The sequence below is a fragment of the Rattus norvegicus genome, chromosome 15 (assembly GCF_021556685.1).
Source record: "Rattus norvegicus strain SHRSP/BbbUtx chromosome 15, alternate assembly SHRSP_T2T, whole genome shotgun sequence".
Classification (NCBI taxonomy): Eukaryota; Metazoa; Chordata; class Mammalia; order Rodentia; family Muridae; genus Rattus; species Rattus norvegicus.
The window spans coordinates 35,708,604-35,727,077 of record NC_141548.1 but is presented as its reverse complement, the minus strand read 5'-3'; the positions used below and the strand labels follow the sequence as shown (position 1 = coordinate 35,727,077).

The following is an 18,474-nucleotide window of genomic DNA, read 5'->3' as shown; positions in this document are numbered from 1 at the left end:
CATGTTGTTAGGAATATATAGGAAGTTCACCAGTAAAGAGTGAACAAGTTCCCATCCTCCTGCTGCCTCTCCTCCAGCTCCATCAGACCCCTGAACCCTACCGGCAAGACCATGTCGTCCTCTGAGAGGCTCCACCCCGCAGCTGACTCAGACAGACACAGACACCCACAGCCACACAGGAACAGTGGATGGAGCTTGGGGACTCTTATAGGAGAACAGGAGGAAGGAAGCATTGTGGCCTCAAAGAGGATAGGAACTCAACAGGAATACGGAGTCAACTAACCTGAACCCTTTGAGCTCTGAGTCTGAATTACAACCAGAAAGGACCTAGGCTTCCCTGCTCAAGTAACAGATATGAAGCTTGACCTTCATGTGGGTCTAGAACCACTAAAGCCGGAGCTATCCCAAAAGCTGTTGCCTATGTATGCGTTATGTTCCACTAGCTGGGCTGCATTGTGAGAGATGAAGCACCCAGATCAGAGACTTGAAGAGCCAGGGTGGGGGAAATTTCCAGGACCTCCCACCCACTCAGAGTAGAGGGGAGGAAGGAATGTGGGAAAGAGTGACTGGGAGGGGGGCAGTAAGGGGGATGTAAAGTGAGTAAGTAAAAAAAAAAAGTGAACAAGTTCCAGTACCTTAAAAATGAATTGAAATGCACTAAATCAAGTGACATAGAATATCTTTAGTAAAGGCTAGGTATTAGTCAGTGGGAGACCACTTGACTAGCATGTGCAAGGACTCAATTCCTAGCAGCACAAAAGAGAATAAATCAAAAGTATAATGTTCAAGCACTGTTTTTTAAAACCATATATGGTAGCCCACACCTTTAGTCTCAGCACCTGGGAAGCAGAAGCAGGACTATTTTTGTAGGTTCAAGGCCAGCTTGGTCTACATAGTGGGTTCCTAGATAGCCAGAGCTACACAGGGAGACCCTGGTAATTTATTTATCAAATAAATGTAATATTAGGTAATTATTTCTGCCTTTCATTTTGGAGGGTCGAAATGAAAACATACTTTGATCAAATAAGTCAAATTTATCTTTTTTAAATAGGTTTTTTAACTGACATAATTGTATATATATATATGCTGAGATGTTTAGAATATTACGATAATTAGGATATTTGTCATCTCAGATGCTTGTCATTCTAGTTATCTCCTGTTACCATGATGTTTATAGCTGACTATGTCACAGACATTGGCAAAAAATTACTTTTCGGGGTTGGGGATTTAGCTCAGTGGTAGAGCGCTTGCCTAACAAGTGCAAGGCCCTGGGTTCGGTCCCCAGCTCCGAAAAAAAGAAAAGAAAAAAAAATTACTTTTCATTTCCTTCATAATTTTTAAATAGGCAAGATTTATTCATGTATATATACATGTTTGTTGGTTTTTTCTTTTTATAAACAGAATCATTTCGTGCACCTATGTTTTCTTATGGAATAGATGGAAATGGTTTCTCTCTTGGATGCAGTAAAAATTGGCGACAAGTCTTTGGTGATGAAAAGAAATATTGGCTAGTTCCAATATTTTCAAGGTAAGTTACAAAATGTAGGGGTCAGTGGTAGCCTCTGCCTCTGACTATCTTAAATATACATAAAAGCATATATTTGCTGTTTTTAAAAATTAGATAAATAAGTATACATTTGGATGGGAAGTAGAAAAATGAAAATAACTTTAAAAAGCTCTCCGAAATGAAATCACTTTTAGGAACATAAAAAATATTTTCATAGATTACAGAACAGAAATAAAGTGTGTGTAGGTGTCCTCTTCTCTCTTTTTGTTTTATGGATGAGTGCTCTGTTTGCACGAATACCTGCAGACCAGAAGAGGGCATCAGACCTCAGTACAGATGCTTGTGAGCCACCATGTGGTTGCTGGGAATTGAACTCAGGACCTCTAGAAGAGCAGTCAGGGCTCTTAACCACTGAGCCATTGCTCCAGCCCTTTTTTCTTTTTTTAATAATATGAGACAAGAGTCTCACTATGTTGTCCTGGCTGGCTTGGAACTTACAAAGAAAAGAAAGGCATGTCCCACCACATTCAACATAACTCCATTTTCCTTCAGTCTGAACACATAAGGGGTTTTACCTGAGGTGTAGGTGATACACAGACTAACCCTAACCCTAACTGAGATCTGTAGGTGTGCTGGGTAGAGGCTCACACTGCAGGAGGATCATGAACTTGAAGCCAGTCCGGGTGACGTAATCTTATCGTCAAACCCTGTCTTAAAAGGAAGGAGGTCAGGGGAATTGTAGGAGCTTTTCTTTAGTCAAATTACCATTTTCTGTCTGAAAATGGCTTGCTTGCCTTTATTTTATTTTTTGTATTTTCTTGATGTAGAACTCTAGACGTTGTTTTACTTACTGTCTTCTGGCTTACCTTATTTTCTGCTGACCAGTATAATCACCTTTTTTATTTTTTTAATTTCATATGCCTTCTCTGGAACTTTTAAGACTTCTGTTGGGCTGGAGAGGTGCCTCAGTGGTTACTGAGTTCAATTCCCAGCAACCACATGGTGGCTCACAACCATCTGTAATGGGATCTGGTGCCCTCTTCTGGTGTGTCTGAAGACGGATATGGTGTACTCATATAAATAAAAAATAATAATAATAAAATTTTTAAAAAGACTACTGTTAATCACTATTTTTTGCTAATTATAAAATCTTTTTGTGATAAAATTTAATGATTTTTTTTAGGTTTCTTTTGTTTGGGATTAAAGTTGGGAGGTTTCATTTGATTTTTTTTTTTTTTTTTGGTCTGGTTTTTTTTTTTTTTTTTTTTTTTTTTTGGTTCTTTTTTTCGGAGCTGGGGACCGAACCCAGGGCCTTGCGCTTCCTAGGCAAGCGCTCTACCACTGAGCTAAATCCCCAACCCCTTTTGTCTGTTTTTTAGTTTGTATTTTTGTATTTTAAGGCAGGGTCTCATAGCCCAAACTATCCCTGAAGTCCAGTCTGCCCATTTGTCTCCCCAGTGTTGGGGTTATAGGTGTGCACACATTCCCAGCTAGGTGAATGTCTCTCTCTGGCTTGGAGTTCTCAGCAGTAGGAACGGCTAGCAGTGTCTCCTCTGTCTCCTCCCCACTGTAGGGACTCCTCCTGAGCCTGCCTACAGCTGCTTCCCACAGCTCTGTGATCCTGTTTGCTGTTGTGTGCGTGCGTGCGTGCATGCATGCGTGCGTGCGTGTGTGTTTCATTTTCTGTAAACCTTGTTGCTATATATTCACATTCTTTGGTGTGTGCTTTATTGTCTTATGTTTTCAGTGAAGAGTTTTTTACTCCTGTTGAATGAAGTGCACACTATCTGATTATTAGGATATTCTCTCTGATCAGTGAAGTCATAATTGGAGTGGGTTCCCCTTTTTGTTATCAGATATCTTCTGAGTTTGTATGTGTGTGTGTATATGTCCATATGTGTACCTGGTGTTTATGGGGGTCAGAAAATAGGTTCAGATCCCCTGGAACTGGCTGATGTTCCTGGATGATGGTGATGGTTGTGAGCTGCCATGTGGGTGCTGTAGATGATCGGCCAGTGCTCTTAAGCAGCCACACTGTGATCTTAGCAGTGAGGACGTTCTCTCTAAGTCATGTGAGTTAGAGAGAACACTGTCTCCAGGAGTAACTTGCTTTAGTAGTTTATTTCTACCATGTCTCTGAAAGCAAATCTTTCAACTTGAGCTTTTTTGTTAAGTGAATACTAAGATAATTACTATTTCTCATCGTACAGCTTGGGTGATGGTTGCAGTTTTCCAACTCGCCTTGTGGGGATGGATCCAGAACAAGCGTCTATTGCAAACCAGGGTGAATACATCAGAAGGTGTGTTTCTTGTTCCTAAGATTTTCAATATTCATTATAAAACAATCTGATGTCTGTTCTACATGAACTATCTGTGCACGAACAGTAGCACTCCAGGAAGCAGACAGAAGAAGAAAAAAAAAATCTATTGGTGTTCTCTTCATAATGGAGGACTGATATGTGTTAGGTGCCTGCTATTCTTAGTATCAAACGTTGTACAACTTGAACACGAGTGGAGCAGAGCAGACTACATGTCAGTAATCAGATCAGGACAGTCATGTGCAGCTGAGTATCTGGGAAAACCAGGAGGCCAGTAAATATACTATGTCTTCATCCTAAGAAGTAAGAATCCCTTTTAAGACTTCAATATAGGTTGGGGATTTAGCTCAGTGGTAGAGCGCTTGCCTAGGAAGTGCAAGGCCCTGGGTTCGGTCCCCAGCTCCGAAAAACAAAGAACCAAAAAAAAAAAAAAAGACTTCAATATATTAATTTTTAAAAGAAAATGTAAAAGCCACAGTCATTATTCTAATAACCATTAATTTTAATAACTAGATTTTAATTACATTGGAGTAACTAATGAGAATTTTGAAAGTACAAATATTTTCTTACTCAAAGGAAATTCTTAATATAGTTGCACATCAAGAAAATTGACTCATGGGGTTGGGGATTTAGCTCAGTGATAGAGCGCTTGCCAAGCAAGCGCAAGGCCCTGGGTTCGTTCCCCAGCTCCGAAAAAAAAAAAGAAAAAAGAAAATTGATTCATAGATTGATATTTCAACACAAAAAATGAAACAGAGTTTTAAGCTCCATAGGATTTTGATATCAGCAGGCAGGCCTAATGCTTCACTAAAAGCCTTTGGCCCTTCAGTTCCAGCATTTACTGTGGCTCTAAGTCACTCACCAAGTCTTTTTTAGCTCTGAAAACCAAGAAGAATGAGGGCTGTTTCCTTTCCTTGGTTTTCTGAGAGGGTGGAGATAGTGTATAAAGTACCAGCAGAGAGTCCATCCCATAAGCACCGGCAATGCCTTTCCTCCTTTCCTTCCTCCATTCCCTTCTTCCCTGGTTCTCGTAGTTAGAAAATAAGTCTACGATAAATCACTGAATCATTTTTTCCCCTTAGATCTAAACTGCAGAGGTAGAAAGCAGAAAACTTGGGAGATGACAGGTAACTTTTTGTCCGGGCCACAGACATAGCTCTTCACCTGTCCTTGTGCTACTACAGCTCCCGATTAACAAGTGTTAGAAGCCCTTTCCCACCAACCTCTGAAGCTGTTTCTCAGTCTAACTGGTTTCTTTGGTAGTGTTGGAATATACACTTTTGGGCCTAGAGAGCCATTTCACTGGGGTGGGGGCTGCGGGCATTTTTCCCTGGAGAGCCTTTTCAGAGTGCTGAGACCTCATGAGTTGCCCTCACATATTTCAGAGAAGGAATACTAATTTGCTGCTTATTAATTATTAAGTTTCCCTAATTGAGCACTAAACTATTCATTGAATTGTCTGCTCCTTTTTCAGTATTGGCTCAAATCAACCTTTTCCTATCAAACCACTTAGTGAGTCAAAAAACCGTTTGTTGGACAGTGAATCTCAGTGGCTAGAGAATGGAGCTGAGGAAGGAATCACCAAATCAGGTAATAATTCTCGTCTGGTTCACAGGAAGATTTCCAGATTCAGCAGATACAGTAGAAAGCCAGAACTGTGTGGTAGCTGAGATAGCAGAACCTAGGACAGCGATGAGCTGCGTGCCCGAGATGCTGGTGGTGGTTGGTAGCTTTGTTGGGAAAGGGGCAGAGGCACAGTGACTGACTGTTGTCTGCTCTCCTCAGCCAGGCTGTCTCCCAGCCACGGCCTTCTGTACCAGTATAGATAGAAAGTAGTCGGGCATTGACTAGTCTCAGTAATATTTTAAGAACTTTTTTTAGCATTCCAGTAGATGAAAACAATGTATGAAAAGCATTGTACTCAACTAGATATGATGGCACAAGCCTATAATTCTAGCTTTTAGGAGGCCGAGGCAGGATTATAACTTGTACACAAACCTGGACTCCTCGGGAGACCTTCACTGAGAATGTAGGGAGCTTTGTAGTCTTTAAAGACTATTGTGGACACGGCTTTAGCTTTTCTTACCAACTCAGTCTGAAGTGCGAGTGCAGTGTAGAATGGCTGCTGAGACTAAGGGGGACTTCTGCCCAGAGCCGAGTTTGTCACAAACCCAAGTCTTGTCTCAGGCACTCTCAGGTACGTCTTGACTGCAGTAATCTGCTTCACTATTGGAAACAGGTGGAGATACTCAGATCAGTTCATAGTGACTCCAGGAAGTGCCCTGTGGAAGGTCGGAATGCCTCTGATCCTTGGGCAGCGGGCAGGGACTCGCTCACTAGAGCTTTGAGAAGCATTTGGAACTTTTTTTTTTTTTCAGAAGTCTCATGGCACCCCATAATTTCTGTGGTTTAAAGTCATTTTCCAAAAAGCCATATTCGAATGTTCCTTTATTTGTATTTTTTAACATAACATTAATTATACCAGTTTCCTATCAACTACCAAACATTGGTTCAATGATCATATTTGCCAATTGGCCATTTCTACTAATGGTTCCCATGGCTCCCACTACACCTGTTCGGTTGTTTGGTTGTTTGGTTTTGGTTTGGTGGTGGTGGTACAGGGGTGTGTGTGTGTGTGTGTGTGTGTGTGTGTGTGTGTGTGTGTGTGTGTGTGTTGGTTTTGGTTTTTGCCAGACTTAGTTAATTTTCAGCCTGAAGTATCACTGTTTGTGTTTGACCACCCTGAAACATGTCTTCTTAATTTTCTAACATCTAGTTCTGCTTTGACCATACCCAGACTCTCATTGCTATTCTGTTTTCTGTGTGTTTTCCATAAGATGAATTTTTTTAAATTTTTTTAAAGATTTATTATACACACACACACTGTAGCTGTCTTCAGACACACCAGAAGAGATCATCTGATCTCATTACAGATGGTTGTGAGCCACCATGTGGTTACTAGGATTTGAACTCAGGACCTTTGGAAGAGCAGTCAGTGCTCTTAACCATGGAGCCATCTCTCCAGCCCCCATAAGATGCATTTTAAGGAAACTGCTTAAAAACATCAAGAATCTTTCTGTACAAAATTATTAACCTCTTATGTTACCATGTCCCACATACCCAATCCCACCAGGCCAGTAGTCTTTAACAAGCTCACCATGACAGTACCCCCAGACCACAGTACTTCAGCCCTCTGAAGCCCTAGCTTTCTGGATCTTACTATGTAGACCAGATTGACCTCAAACTCACAGAGATTGACCTGCCTCCTGACTGCTAGGATTAAAGGTGCGTGCCACCACGCCCAGCATTATTCCTTATTTTGAAAGTATGTCTTTTGAAGTTAGGACAGTGACTTGAGTGGCGTACAGATAAGGAAAGAGGACAGCATATTATTGCTACTCATTGTCCAGTTCCTAGTTAAGCTTCAGGGGGTGGGGGAAGTAAGATCCATGAAAGGCAAAGGACATGTGTGTTGGTTTATAATCTAACCGTTAGATACAGAATGGAGATCAGGGGATTTGGAAAGATAATAGTGTCTGCCCGTGACGTATGTGGGTATGGGTGTGGTGTGTTGTGTGTTGTGTTTTGAGTGATACCAGTTTCTCAGAGGAATGAAAGAGATGAGTCCTGAAGAAGTGTAGTCTCTCAATCTATACAGATAGAACTTTTTTTCCTTACCTATCTTGGCGGCACACCCTTGTATTCCAGAACTCAAAAGCTGAGCTGAAGGATTCCATGAATTCAGGACCAACCTGAGCCATACAAAGTGAGAACCTGGTGTCAAACACATCATATAAATAACTGAAGGGAATCTGTTAATAGTGTCACAGGGTCTTTAAGATTAGCCAGCTCCTAGGTGAGGTAATGGGAGAGGTGTTTCATGAACTTCTGAATTACAGCTGCTTAACCTCCTGCCCATGGTGGCATGCTCACACAGCAAGCATGGGAAGGCTGATGAGCTCTAACACGCTTCACTCACACCCACAATCCACCTCTTTTTACTCACGTTCTGTTTTTAATGGAATGAGCCTCATCATTAGCTGGAAACTCAATACTTTCTTTTGTCTTATAATTAATTATATGTTTACAGGGACAAATAACCATGTTACAGTGGCAATAGAAAATTGAGTACTGCCTGTTCATAACTAACCATTTGATGAGTGAAAGGTAAGACAATAAAAAGGTAATTTCCTTCCACAAATGTAGTTTATTTGCATATTTCATCTCAAAACAATTTGTAATTTTTTTTCAACTATTATCACCCAAATCAAGCAGTTCTGGCCTATGACTTGAATGTGACTTCTACCAGAATTTCATTTTTCCTTACTACTTCTAACACAACGTTACTAACAGTTTGTTGGTGGATTAATGAAAAAACTAATTGATAATGAAAAAAGAGTGGTTTGCCATTATTTGATCAAGTGAAGATTGATTAAAGGCTGAGGACGGGCTTCTGGGGTTTTGGAGATCGTTTGTAAGACACAGCAATAAAGCATTGTCTCAAACCTATGGCCCAGAGCAGCACACACTGAGTGTCCCCTTCCTTCCTGGCTGCTTCTACTTTCCCCAGGGGTTCTCCTCTCTGGTCTCCCAAGTGGAGCATTTGCATCTCCCACCCCAGGGTATCATGAGGTCTTTGATAGGACCTGGAGCTTATGTCATGATAGAGACAGGGCCCAAGGCCTAGGACGGAGTGAGATCCAGGTTCCAGAGGCAGGGGTTCCAAGTCCCACATCTGGCAGAATAGGCTACACATGAAGAGAAGCTCGCTTACAGGCTCTGCATGTTGGGTACACTCCCATCCATCCCAGACACTTGGAGCTAAAGTCCCCAACCAGTGCTTCCTACATTGGTACTGCTCATGTAGTCAGTCCTCGGCTGAAGTTCCTCTAGTGGTAGGCGCATGTGATTACTGACTCCCTGGTGGTGTTCAAGCGGGCAGGTAGGGCGTGCTGAGTATGAACTGAAAGCCCAGTTCTTCACTGCTAACAGAAGTCTGTATTATTGCAGTAGAACTGAAGAATTTGATTTCTAACTTGCTTAGCCACAGGACCATTTATTAAATATCTAAGGAAATAGAAAATTTGGCTTTCAACTGATAATTCAATTTTTTTTGTAGGTATATAAAAACACATTTTGGACTATTTTCAGTTTTATTTGGAAGAAAATGATGGATGGAATGAAATACTCGCAGTATAACAGAAGATATATTTTTAAAAGGACGTGTTTGTACAGTGATGGCTCCACAGAAGCACTACAAAGCAGAAAGATGCCTTAATTCTTAGTGTCCATTGTGTAACATTGCCTCACAGCTCAAAAGTGACTTAATTCTTAGTGTCCATTGTGTAACATTGCCTCACAGCTCAAAAGTGACTTAATTTTCCTTTGGAAATGACACCTGTCTTACCTGTTTTACAATGCTATCGTCACATGTTAACATGCTGTATGTATTTTTAACATCTAAATCACAACATTAGAGTTATTTCTAGTATCCGCATAAATTTTCACCCTAAAAGTACAAACTAAAAAACTGTCTGTGATAAAGTATATCTAGGGCAATGGGGGTTAGCCAAATCACCGAGTCTTATGCTGAGTGAAGGGAAGAATACTTCTTTTTTATTAGATGTTTACTAATTTATAATTACTGTTTTATACTTTTCAACATTTTAATAAAGATTTTTTTAATTATTGGCTATAAAATAACACTCAGAAGGATTCAGATACCTAAATATAATCATTTAGAACACTGAAGATATTAATATAATTCAGTAAAGGTATAGTTAGAAGCATTCATACTTCTAATTAGTACTTTTAAAAGCCAAGTGGCACATGTCTGTAATCCAGCACTCAGAAAGCTGAGGTAAGATTGCTGTGAATTTGAGTCCAGCGTTAGTTACGTAGGACCGTATCCACAACCCAGACTAATACAACATGTGGTGTAGTGTGAGCCGAAGGCGCAAAGGAAACATGGTAGGAAAAGAAATAGTTTGGTATTCTCTGCTTTTTAATTACTATTTGTGAATTTTCAGGGGAATTTTATATGGGCAGGAAAGCACAGAGATTTCACATGCTATCCAAAGACGTAACACATACATGAATAGATGGGACTGGATAAAGAAGAGAGAATGAAAGAAGGAATATTATAAACAACTGAACAAATTTTCATCCCTAAAAGTATATAGACTACAATATGCTATTGAATAGGCTTTCAGTTTAGGCAATGTCTGGAAATTACTATGGTAACAGTGACTGAAAATGCAGTTCAGATCAGGATGAAATAAATAAAAAATTAAAAAAAAATACAAATTCCGAGTCTTGGGCAGGAGAAATGTTTCCATACATAAAGGCCCTTGCCCTCAAATGTACAACCTGACATCAGTCACATTCTGGAAGAAGAGAACCAACTCCCTACATGTTGTCCTCTGGCATTTACATGTGCCATAGACTCTCCTTTTAAAAGATAGTGTGTTTTTAGCATCTAGCGGCTTTACCAGGAATGGCTATATTTAGGAGATAGTCCAGTGGTCTGTGAACAGGCAAAGTAGAGATGGCAGTTCAGAGGCTCCCAACATTATGCAGTGCTGAGGTTTGTGAATTACCTTGCTTCTCACTTACCCAAGTAGCTCTGAAGTCCTTGCAATAGCGAGCGTACTAAAGATAGCGCTGTGATTTCCTAATCCTGCATAAATCAGGACGGCTGCTGCTTTAACTTTGTGATTTCGGAAGTTTATTGGATTCCCTTTAACTGCACTAATTCTGAATCTTAAGTAAGTAACTTTTGGTCCTTTGGACCAAAGGAGTGAGTTAGCATTGGCACCAAGGTTTAAAATTGTATGTAGTATGGATTCCTCTTCATTTCAACTCTTTTTTTTTTTTTTTTTTTTTTTTTTTTTTTTGGTTCTTTTTTTCGGAGCTGGGGACCGAACCCAGGGCCTTGCGCTTCCTAGGTAAGCGCTCTACCACTGAGCTAAATCCCCAGCCCCTCATTTCAACTCTTTATTGTTAAAACTTTCATTCTATAAAAAAAAACAATTAAGAGATACCAGTGACTGCTAGGCGTGCTGGTGCATGCTGGCCATCTCAGCCCTTGGGAGTCTAAATGAAGTCGGTCTAGTTCATTCTCAGCATCATAGTGAGTTCACAAGTCACCTGTGCTGCATGAAACCTGTGTCAGAAAACCAAGAGGAAAAAAGACCAATTATTAGCCAGAAATACAACCTCAATTTGGTCATTTGCATGCTACTTTCAGAATGTTCTCATATTTCAGAGTTTCTATATTTAGATCAAGGGCTTTGCATGCACCTGTCATATTTGACCCTTTAACACACCGTTATGTAGAAGTTCTGAGTGGTCATCCTTTGTTTACTAGCATAGCAAACCATTTTTAGTTTTCTGCTTTGGTAGCCGTTATAGCCAGCCTTTTGCCATGTCCTAAAATGTCTAGCTGCCTTTTGTTGTTTTGGTTTTGTTTCATTTTTTGCTGGGGAATCAAAACCATGGCCCTCTGCATACTAGGCAAGTCCTCTACCACTGAGCTCCATCCCTGGCCCAGGCTGAAGCTGTTCATACATGTGAGTAAACCATTCATTAGGGGCCAGCACGTGGTATGGGGATCAGGGAGAGGCTGGCTGCTTAGTGTCTGAACTGGTATTGAGTCTGCTATCAGCTGGGGGGACAACGTTAAAAGGAAGCTTTGCCAAAATTTCAAACACTTGAACATTTGTGAAGAAAATGGAGTTAAATTTCAGGTCCTGCCCTTGCCATTAAAAACATGAGACAGGAGACACAGACAGAGGTACTGACTGTGAGTACCTGCACCTGACCGCTGTCACCGTGCCAACCAAAGCGCTGCAGTGTACCGCTGTTGACATGAGCATGTTTACAGTGTGCCAGCATTGACATGAGCATGTTTACAGAGTTGGGTTTTTCTTCATGTAAGAGTGATTTTTAAAAAAAACTTTTTACATAGTAATGATTCAATGTGTTAAAAGCATAACAGGTTAGCTTAAAATATGAACTTTACTTGAATTTTAATTCTTACAGAAAGCAAATTTTGACTGTTTACAGGAATGCTTGAAATGAGTCATGAGACCTCCAGTTATCTCTGAAGCAAAGCTATGTTACATACAGGCTTAGTGTTAGAGCCTGCATATCTGGGGCATTCAAAAGCAGTAACTCAAACAATGCTTCGCTTACATCTTGTTCTACAGAGTAGTACTTACAGTCTGCATACGTATTTTTAACTGATATTAAGAAATCATATTTTTGCATTTCAGTCAATCTAATAAGAACATAGGTAAAAGTACAAATAAGATGTAAATCTGAAATTCATGTTTCATATGATCTAAGCTGTATTTTTAAATTCAAATTTAAAATACAATAGAGATTCAGAAAGGTCCATATTTTTCTAATGACTTCATGCTATATTATTTTCTTGAGTTAGGTAAAGCAAGGAATTGTATGTGTATTCAGGAGCTGAGAAAGCTGTTAGTTTATTATATTTGTACGTGATTACAGATAAGCCTATGCCCATTTAAAAGAAAAGATGGATACTATTTAAGGTGATATTTAATATGCTTTTCTATAAACAAGTTTGAAATATAGTTTACCTTAGTTGTCTTATCAATAGCATAGCCTTCTATTTATTTCTCATTGTGTGAACCTGGACCATGACCAATGACTCTGTGCTCTGTACTTTGGATGGCATAACCTGCATTACTATGTGTACATTTTACAATTTTTTTTCAGAAACCATAATTACTTTATTAATAAACAGATAGAGATGTTGTCTTGTTTTTTAATGGTTTTGTTGCCATTACATTTGCACATGAGAAAATAGTTTTCATTTTGATCAGCATGAAAATCTGTTAAAGGTATTGTTTAGTTCAGTGGTTCTCAGCCTTCCTGACGCTGTGACCCTTTAATTTAGTTCATCATGTTGTGGTGACCCCAACCATAAAATTATTTTGTTGCTACTTCATAACTAATTTTGTTATTGTTATGAATTGTAATACAAATATGTTTTTTCGTGGTCTTAGGCAACCTCTGTGAAGGGTTGTGACACCCAGGCTGAGAACTGCAGGCTTAACTCCGGAGCTTAAGAATTTCTAGAAACTCTAAGAGAGGCAATTTAACTAAATTGTAGTTTACATATTTTTATTCAGAACCCAAAAGGTTTAATTGAGCTTTTACTGGACATCATTTTTACAAGGAAGGCACTTTAGGATCATGCATTACTGCAGATATGTTTGTTAAAGTACTGAGTAATGGATGTTATCTTAACCATTAAAATCTCAGGAGGACCTGTAAGAACCAATTCAGACTCACATAGATGAATACCTTCTCTGGTGCAGTAAGTACACTGTCTCAGGCCAGTCTTGGTGGTGCACAACTATAATCCCAACACCAGAGCAGAGGCAGGAGGCTATTTGTAAGTTGAAGCTAATCTGGTATACATAATCAGTTTCCAGGCAAGCCAGGGCCACATGGTTGAGATGGTCTCAAAATACTACCACTATATTGATGGTGTCCCAAAGTGTACAAAGATAGCAGCTCTTCGTGGTCATTCAATAGTTCTTTGACTTTGTGTTCATGACTCTCTCCTAATGGTTTTTCATTCTGTATTTTTGTTTAAGATTTATTGGGGATGGGGGAGGCTCTGAAGGCAGTTGGTAGACACCCAGTGTCCCTCTCAAAGTGGGAAGCACTCCTGAGCACTCAGCCAACTGTCCAACTCCCTAACAGCTTCTGCTCGATGACCCAGGCCATATTTTGTATCTTTAAGTCACCCTTTATCCTGTAGCTTTGCCTCCCTTCATCACAGGCTGACACCCTTACTATCTCCACAGTGCTAAGTTTCTATTACTGTTTGCATGTTGCTCTGCTGTTACTTGGCTCCAGTCAACTGTAGATAGCTATTAATCAGGGGATAGAGAGAGAGCTCTGTGGTTAAGAGCACTTACTGCTCTTCCAGGGGACCAGACATCAGTTGCCAGCACCTGTAATGGTGACTGATCCAGCTCTGGGGAACCTAACACCTGGCCCTGGTGTCAGTCCATGCGCATACCCCCCACCACACACACACACACACACACACACGCACGCACGCACGCACGCACGCACACACACACGCACACACACAATTTAAAATAATCGCAAAGGGGGGCTGGGGATTTAGCTCAGTGGTAGAGCGCTTACCTAGGAAGCGCAAGGCCCTGGGTTCGGTCCCCAGCTCCAAAAAAAAGAACCAAAAAAAAGAACCAAAAAAAAAAAAATAATCGCAAAGGATCAGAGTTTAATGTTTTAGTGCCTTTAGCAGTCTCAAGAGAGCACATTTGTTTGGCAGTGGCCTTTGATTCACTCTATCTTAAGGACTTGTACTTTATCTGACAGAGGATTTTTACCATGGTCATGAAGATGGTTCTCCCAGGGTAAGGCTTATTCATTTTGATCTGGATGTGCTGAGCCCTGCAGTTTCCCCAAATGTGTGAAACTCAGCTTCATAATTTGTGGTAATGCATTGTCTTCCCCTACAAGTAAAAAAAAAACAAAAAAACAAAAAAACAAAAAAACAAAAAAAAAAAAACTACTGTTCAAAGCAACAAAGACTGAAGTGCTCTGTGTCTGACTCCACTGCTGTTTGCATGTGTGGTAGCGTGTCTAAAACACACATGACCGACCCCTAAGAGCTGCTTGGAGTTGAGAGCTGCCACTTCAGAGTTTGTCTTTTTATACTCTCCTACCAGGTGCCTGCATTGGTTTTCAAGAAGAAAATTTGCCGGGGTTGGGGATTTAGCTCAGTGGTAGAGCGCTTGCCTAGCAACCGCAAGGCCCTGGGTTCGGTCCCCAGTTCTGGAAAAAAGAAACAAAAAAAAAAAAAAAACAAAAAAAAAAAGAAGAAGAAGAAGAAAATTTGCCCTTAGTCTGCATCAGTGGTGACAGGATGCTAGACCATCATGCTACCTATGTGAGGAGACACTGCCTTTTTCACATAGCACACACATTCTTCAAGGCTTTCAGTTACTTTAAAACTTATAGGCCAAAAAGCAACCTGAAGTCCTGGGTTTGGTTCCAGGAAGCCAAATGTGCACAGTAGCCTGTGCATGTGCAAACACATGACTGTAGTAAGGTCTGAGGTGACACAGTGCTGGGGGGCCAGTGAGGGGACCCAAGACTGCAGTGAGCCCTGGGATATCGACACAGAGAAAAGTGGTGGCTCACAACTGTAATTCCAGCACTTGGGAAGTTGATGCAGGATTGAGCCATTCACATTCATGTTGAGCTATGCAATGAGACTGTCTCAAGGAGAAGAGCCTAACCCCAAAACCTTGCTCTCCATCTCATTTCATTTGGCCACTGGAAGTAGAAACCATGCATTAGGGAGATTTGTCAGCTCTGAGTGAGCCTGGGCATGAGTGAACTGGAGATTTGTCCGCTCTGAGTGAGCCTGGGCATGAGTGAACTAGCTACTGCCAACTTCACCTCCACCGTCGGCTTGTTTGTTTTTGTCTTTTTTCTGTTCTACATGGTAAGCAAGCAGCTCTGGCCGTCCTGGAGCTCGCTCAGTAGACCGGGCTGGCCTTGAACTTACTGATGCATCTGCTTTTCCCAAGTGCTGGGATTGAGTGTGCACCACCCCTGGCTTCAGCCTTTTCAAATGAAAGTGATGGCCTGTGTCATGCAGCCCTTTCAAAGTCGGGAGACGTGGGATGTGTGCTGGAAGTACAGTTTGAAAACCTGAATTCTGGCACTGGAGGACAACTATTTGCAGGTCAGCTTAGGCTACGTGATGAACCTGTAACAACAGACACCATGCTGGAAGTACCATCAGGCCGTGGAAACAAGCACAGAGGCAGCAAAATCTGCCAGATGGAAACCAACAATTAGCCAATCACAGTCTGTAGTTGTGGGAGAGCCTTTAAACGTGCTAACCGTATCTTTTGGCCTGCATAGTCCTGCGCCTAGCTGTATTGCTAGCTGAAGTATGTCAGGTGTGGGGCTTTTCTCTTACTTAAAAGCTCACCCTAAGACAGGCTCAGTACTGCACTTGAGTAACAGATGCCCAGTGCATCACCAGCTGGCTAACAGAATTCCTGTGCGCTTGACCCTTTCTGAGAGGTCTTCTCTGGTGGAGACCCCACAGCCCTTGTCTAAATCCTGTGGGCTGCACCCCCACAGGCTTTGTTGTTGAGGGGGCTCACTGTGAAGCTACAGCCTCGTTGACCAGGCTAGCCTGGAATCCAATGCTCTGCCTGCTCTATCTCCTGAGTTCTGAGATAAAGGCATCCACCACCACAGCCATCAAAACACCACCACAGCCATCAAAAGCCCTCTACCCTTCAGGCAGGGTATGTAGTTGAGTTGGAAGAGCCCTTGCATAACATGACACCCCAGGTTCAACCACCAGTACTACCAAGTTTTATAATCTAGAGAGATGAGAAAGTTTGTACATGTGATTTTACATCACTTTTTGGATTCACTCATGCCAGTTTTACAGGGAAGAAAGGATGGTAGAAGGTAATGAGGGAATGGAATAATTCCTTCTAGAATCTATGTATTAAAACTTGCTTCATTGACAATTGGGAGATAAAGTACCTTTATATTTTTTTATTGGATTTTTTAAAATTTACATTTCAAATGTTATCCCCTTTCCCGGTTTCCCACCCATCCCCCTTCTCCCTGCTTCTATGAGGGTGTTCCCCCACCCATCCATCCACCCCTTCCTGCCCCCCAACCCTGACATTCCCCTACAATGGGGCTTCTCCCATTGGTGCCCAACAAGGCCATCCTCTGCTACATATATACAGCTGGAGCTATGGGTCTGTCCATGTGTACTCTTTGGATGGCAATGGTGGCATGTAAACACACATGGCTTCTGCTTGAGTGTTCTTCATAATGGGTCAAGAATATTTTCACATTAGGAATTTTCAGAAAGTATTCAGGACACAGGAAGAAGAGCAAGAAGAAGAAACACAGTTGAACATATGTGGGCTCCACCAGAAAGCAGAACTAATGTCAAAAGGAACTCCCACATGCAACTCACTGTAAACATCCAATAACTATTGTGATAACAAAAGGCAGGTACAGATGACTCCCACACCCTCTGTCCTTGTGTTCACCATCATCTATAAAGTCAGAAATGCTTGAAGTAGAAAGTTGAAGTAAACCTCAAGGAGACTTTCCCCAACACAATGCTGAGCAACCAAGAGACCAGATAGAGGTACATGGATGGTGTTTCACAGGTTCAGTCCATTACCATCATGGCAGCAAAGCATGGGGCCTGCAAACTGAGAGTTCTACATCTTGATTTGAAGGCAGCCTTGAGACTATCTTCCACTGGCAGTCAGGAGGAGGGTCTCACACACTAGGCAGAGCTTGAACACTAGGAAGTCTCAAAGCTTACCTACAGTGACATGTGCTCCAAGAAGGCCACACCTATTCCAACAAGGCCACACTAACAAATAGTGCCACTTCCTATGGGCCAAGCATATTCAAACCACCACAGTCCCTCTACTCTAAACATGCCCGTAAAAATTGACCCCATCACAGAGTACATAGTGTCACAATCATTTCATGTTGCTCACATCTTAAGTAAAGAGTATCATACAAAGTCCAGTTTGTTGTGAGCCACTGGGAGATTGCAAAGTCTTCCCGGAAGGTATATGAAGGATGCCTAACAGCCAACTATCTTCTATAGTTTAGAAACAACTTATTTTGCTTTCAATTTGTAAAAGTTCTCACTTCATTTTTAAATATGTGTAAGCATGTGGGTGAGGATGTGTGCACATGAGGCCAGAAAAGGCCATTGGATCCCTTGGAATTGGCACACTAGGGGGGCTGTGAGCACCCAGCACGAGCACTAAGGAATGATCTCAGGTCTGCTGTAAGAGCAGGGCATGCTCTTAACGACTGAGCCATCATCTCCCCAGCCTGTCCCTTTCAGTTTTTCATAAGAGAATCTTCTCTAGTTGGTTTTCAATTCAATTGAGCTCCCTATTTGTCAAGTTGTAAAATGAATTATTTTTCATATAAATGTAAACTGAATAAATCCAGGGAGCCCCCAATAACCACACAGAAAAAGATTTTAAAGCTGCACCCCAATATCTGGGCAATTAAATGATTATATCCTATTAACCCCCTTGGGTAAAAAAAAAAACAACAAAAACAACAACAAAAAAAAAAAAAAACTTGCTTCACTTATCTTACACTACTTGGTTGGTACCCCTGGAAGGCCTGCTCTTTTCTGAAGAGAAATAAAGGGAGGAGTGGATTGGGGGGAAGAGATTGGGATGGGGGTGAAATGCATTCCAGAAGTCATACATGAGAGAATAAGTAGAAAATAAAAGCTGTTACGTCATGTTTATAGCGCTAACCTGTCCTTCTGAGTGCAGTGATTACTCTGGGCCCTTCGTTTACATAGTTTTGGTACTGTTGACTACGTGTTAGCAGTAGATATATTTCAGTGTACTGGTTTCATAAGCAAAATACTTAACTAGTAAGTCTGTTTTGTCCATTGGGTAGGTTCAGGAGAAAAAGTAGTTGACTCATGCCCAAGGAAATACCATACTGTTGGAAAAAGGAAAATAGTAAGCAGAATGGTGAAGGGAGCCATTCATAGTCCTCACTGCTTGTCTCACTGACCACACACTT

General features: G+C 41.2%; 1 protein-coding gene across 12 annotated transcripts in view; it reads left to right on the top strand.

Annotated features, from left to right (window-relative positions):
• Positions 1–12,612, top strand: part of Zdhhc20 (zDHHC palmitoyltransferase 20) — a 58,912-nt gene extending 46,300 nt beyond the window's left edge. For 2 of the 12 annotated variants that reach the window (XR_015638029.1, XR_015638027.1), the window contains 5 exons: positions 1,402–1,528; positions 3,718–3,807; positions 4,908–4,952; positions 5,300–5,415; positions 8,945–9,525. Coding sequence is in view for 8 of the 12 variants with exons in the window: in XM_087585698.1 (XP_087441824.1) it covers positions 1,402–1,528; positions 3,718–3,807; positions 5,300–5,415; positions 7,916–7,953 (371 nt within the window). In the remaining 4 variants the exon portion in view is untranslated. Of the gene's footprint in view, positions 1–1,401; positions 1,529–3,717; positions 3,808–4,907; positions 4,953–5,299; positions 5,416–7,915; positions 7,993–8,944 lie in introns of all 12 variants that reach the window. The other 10 variants (XM_087585698.1, XM_087585692.1, XR_015638028.1 and 7 more) reach the window with 9 other exon arrangements.
• The last annotated feature ends 5,862 nt before the right edge of the window (positions 12,613–18,474 follow it).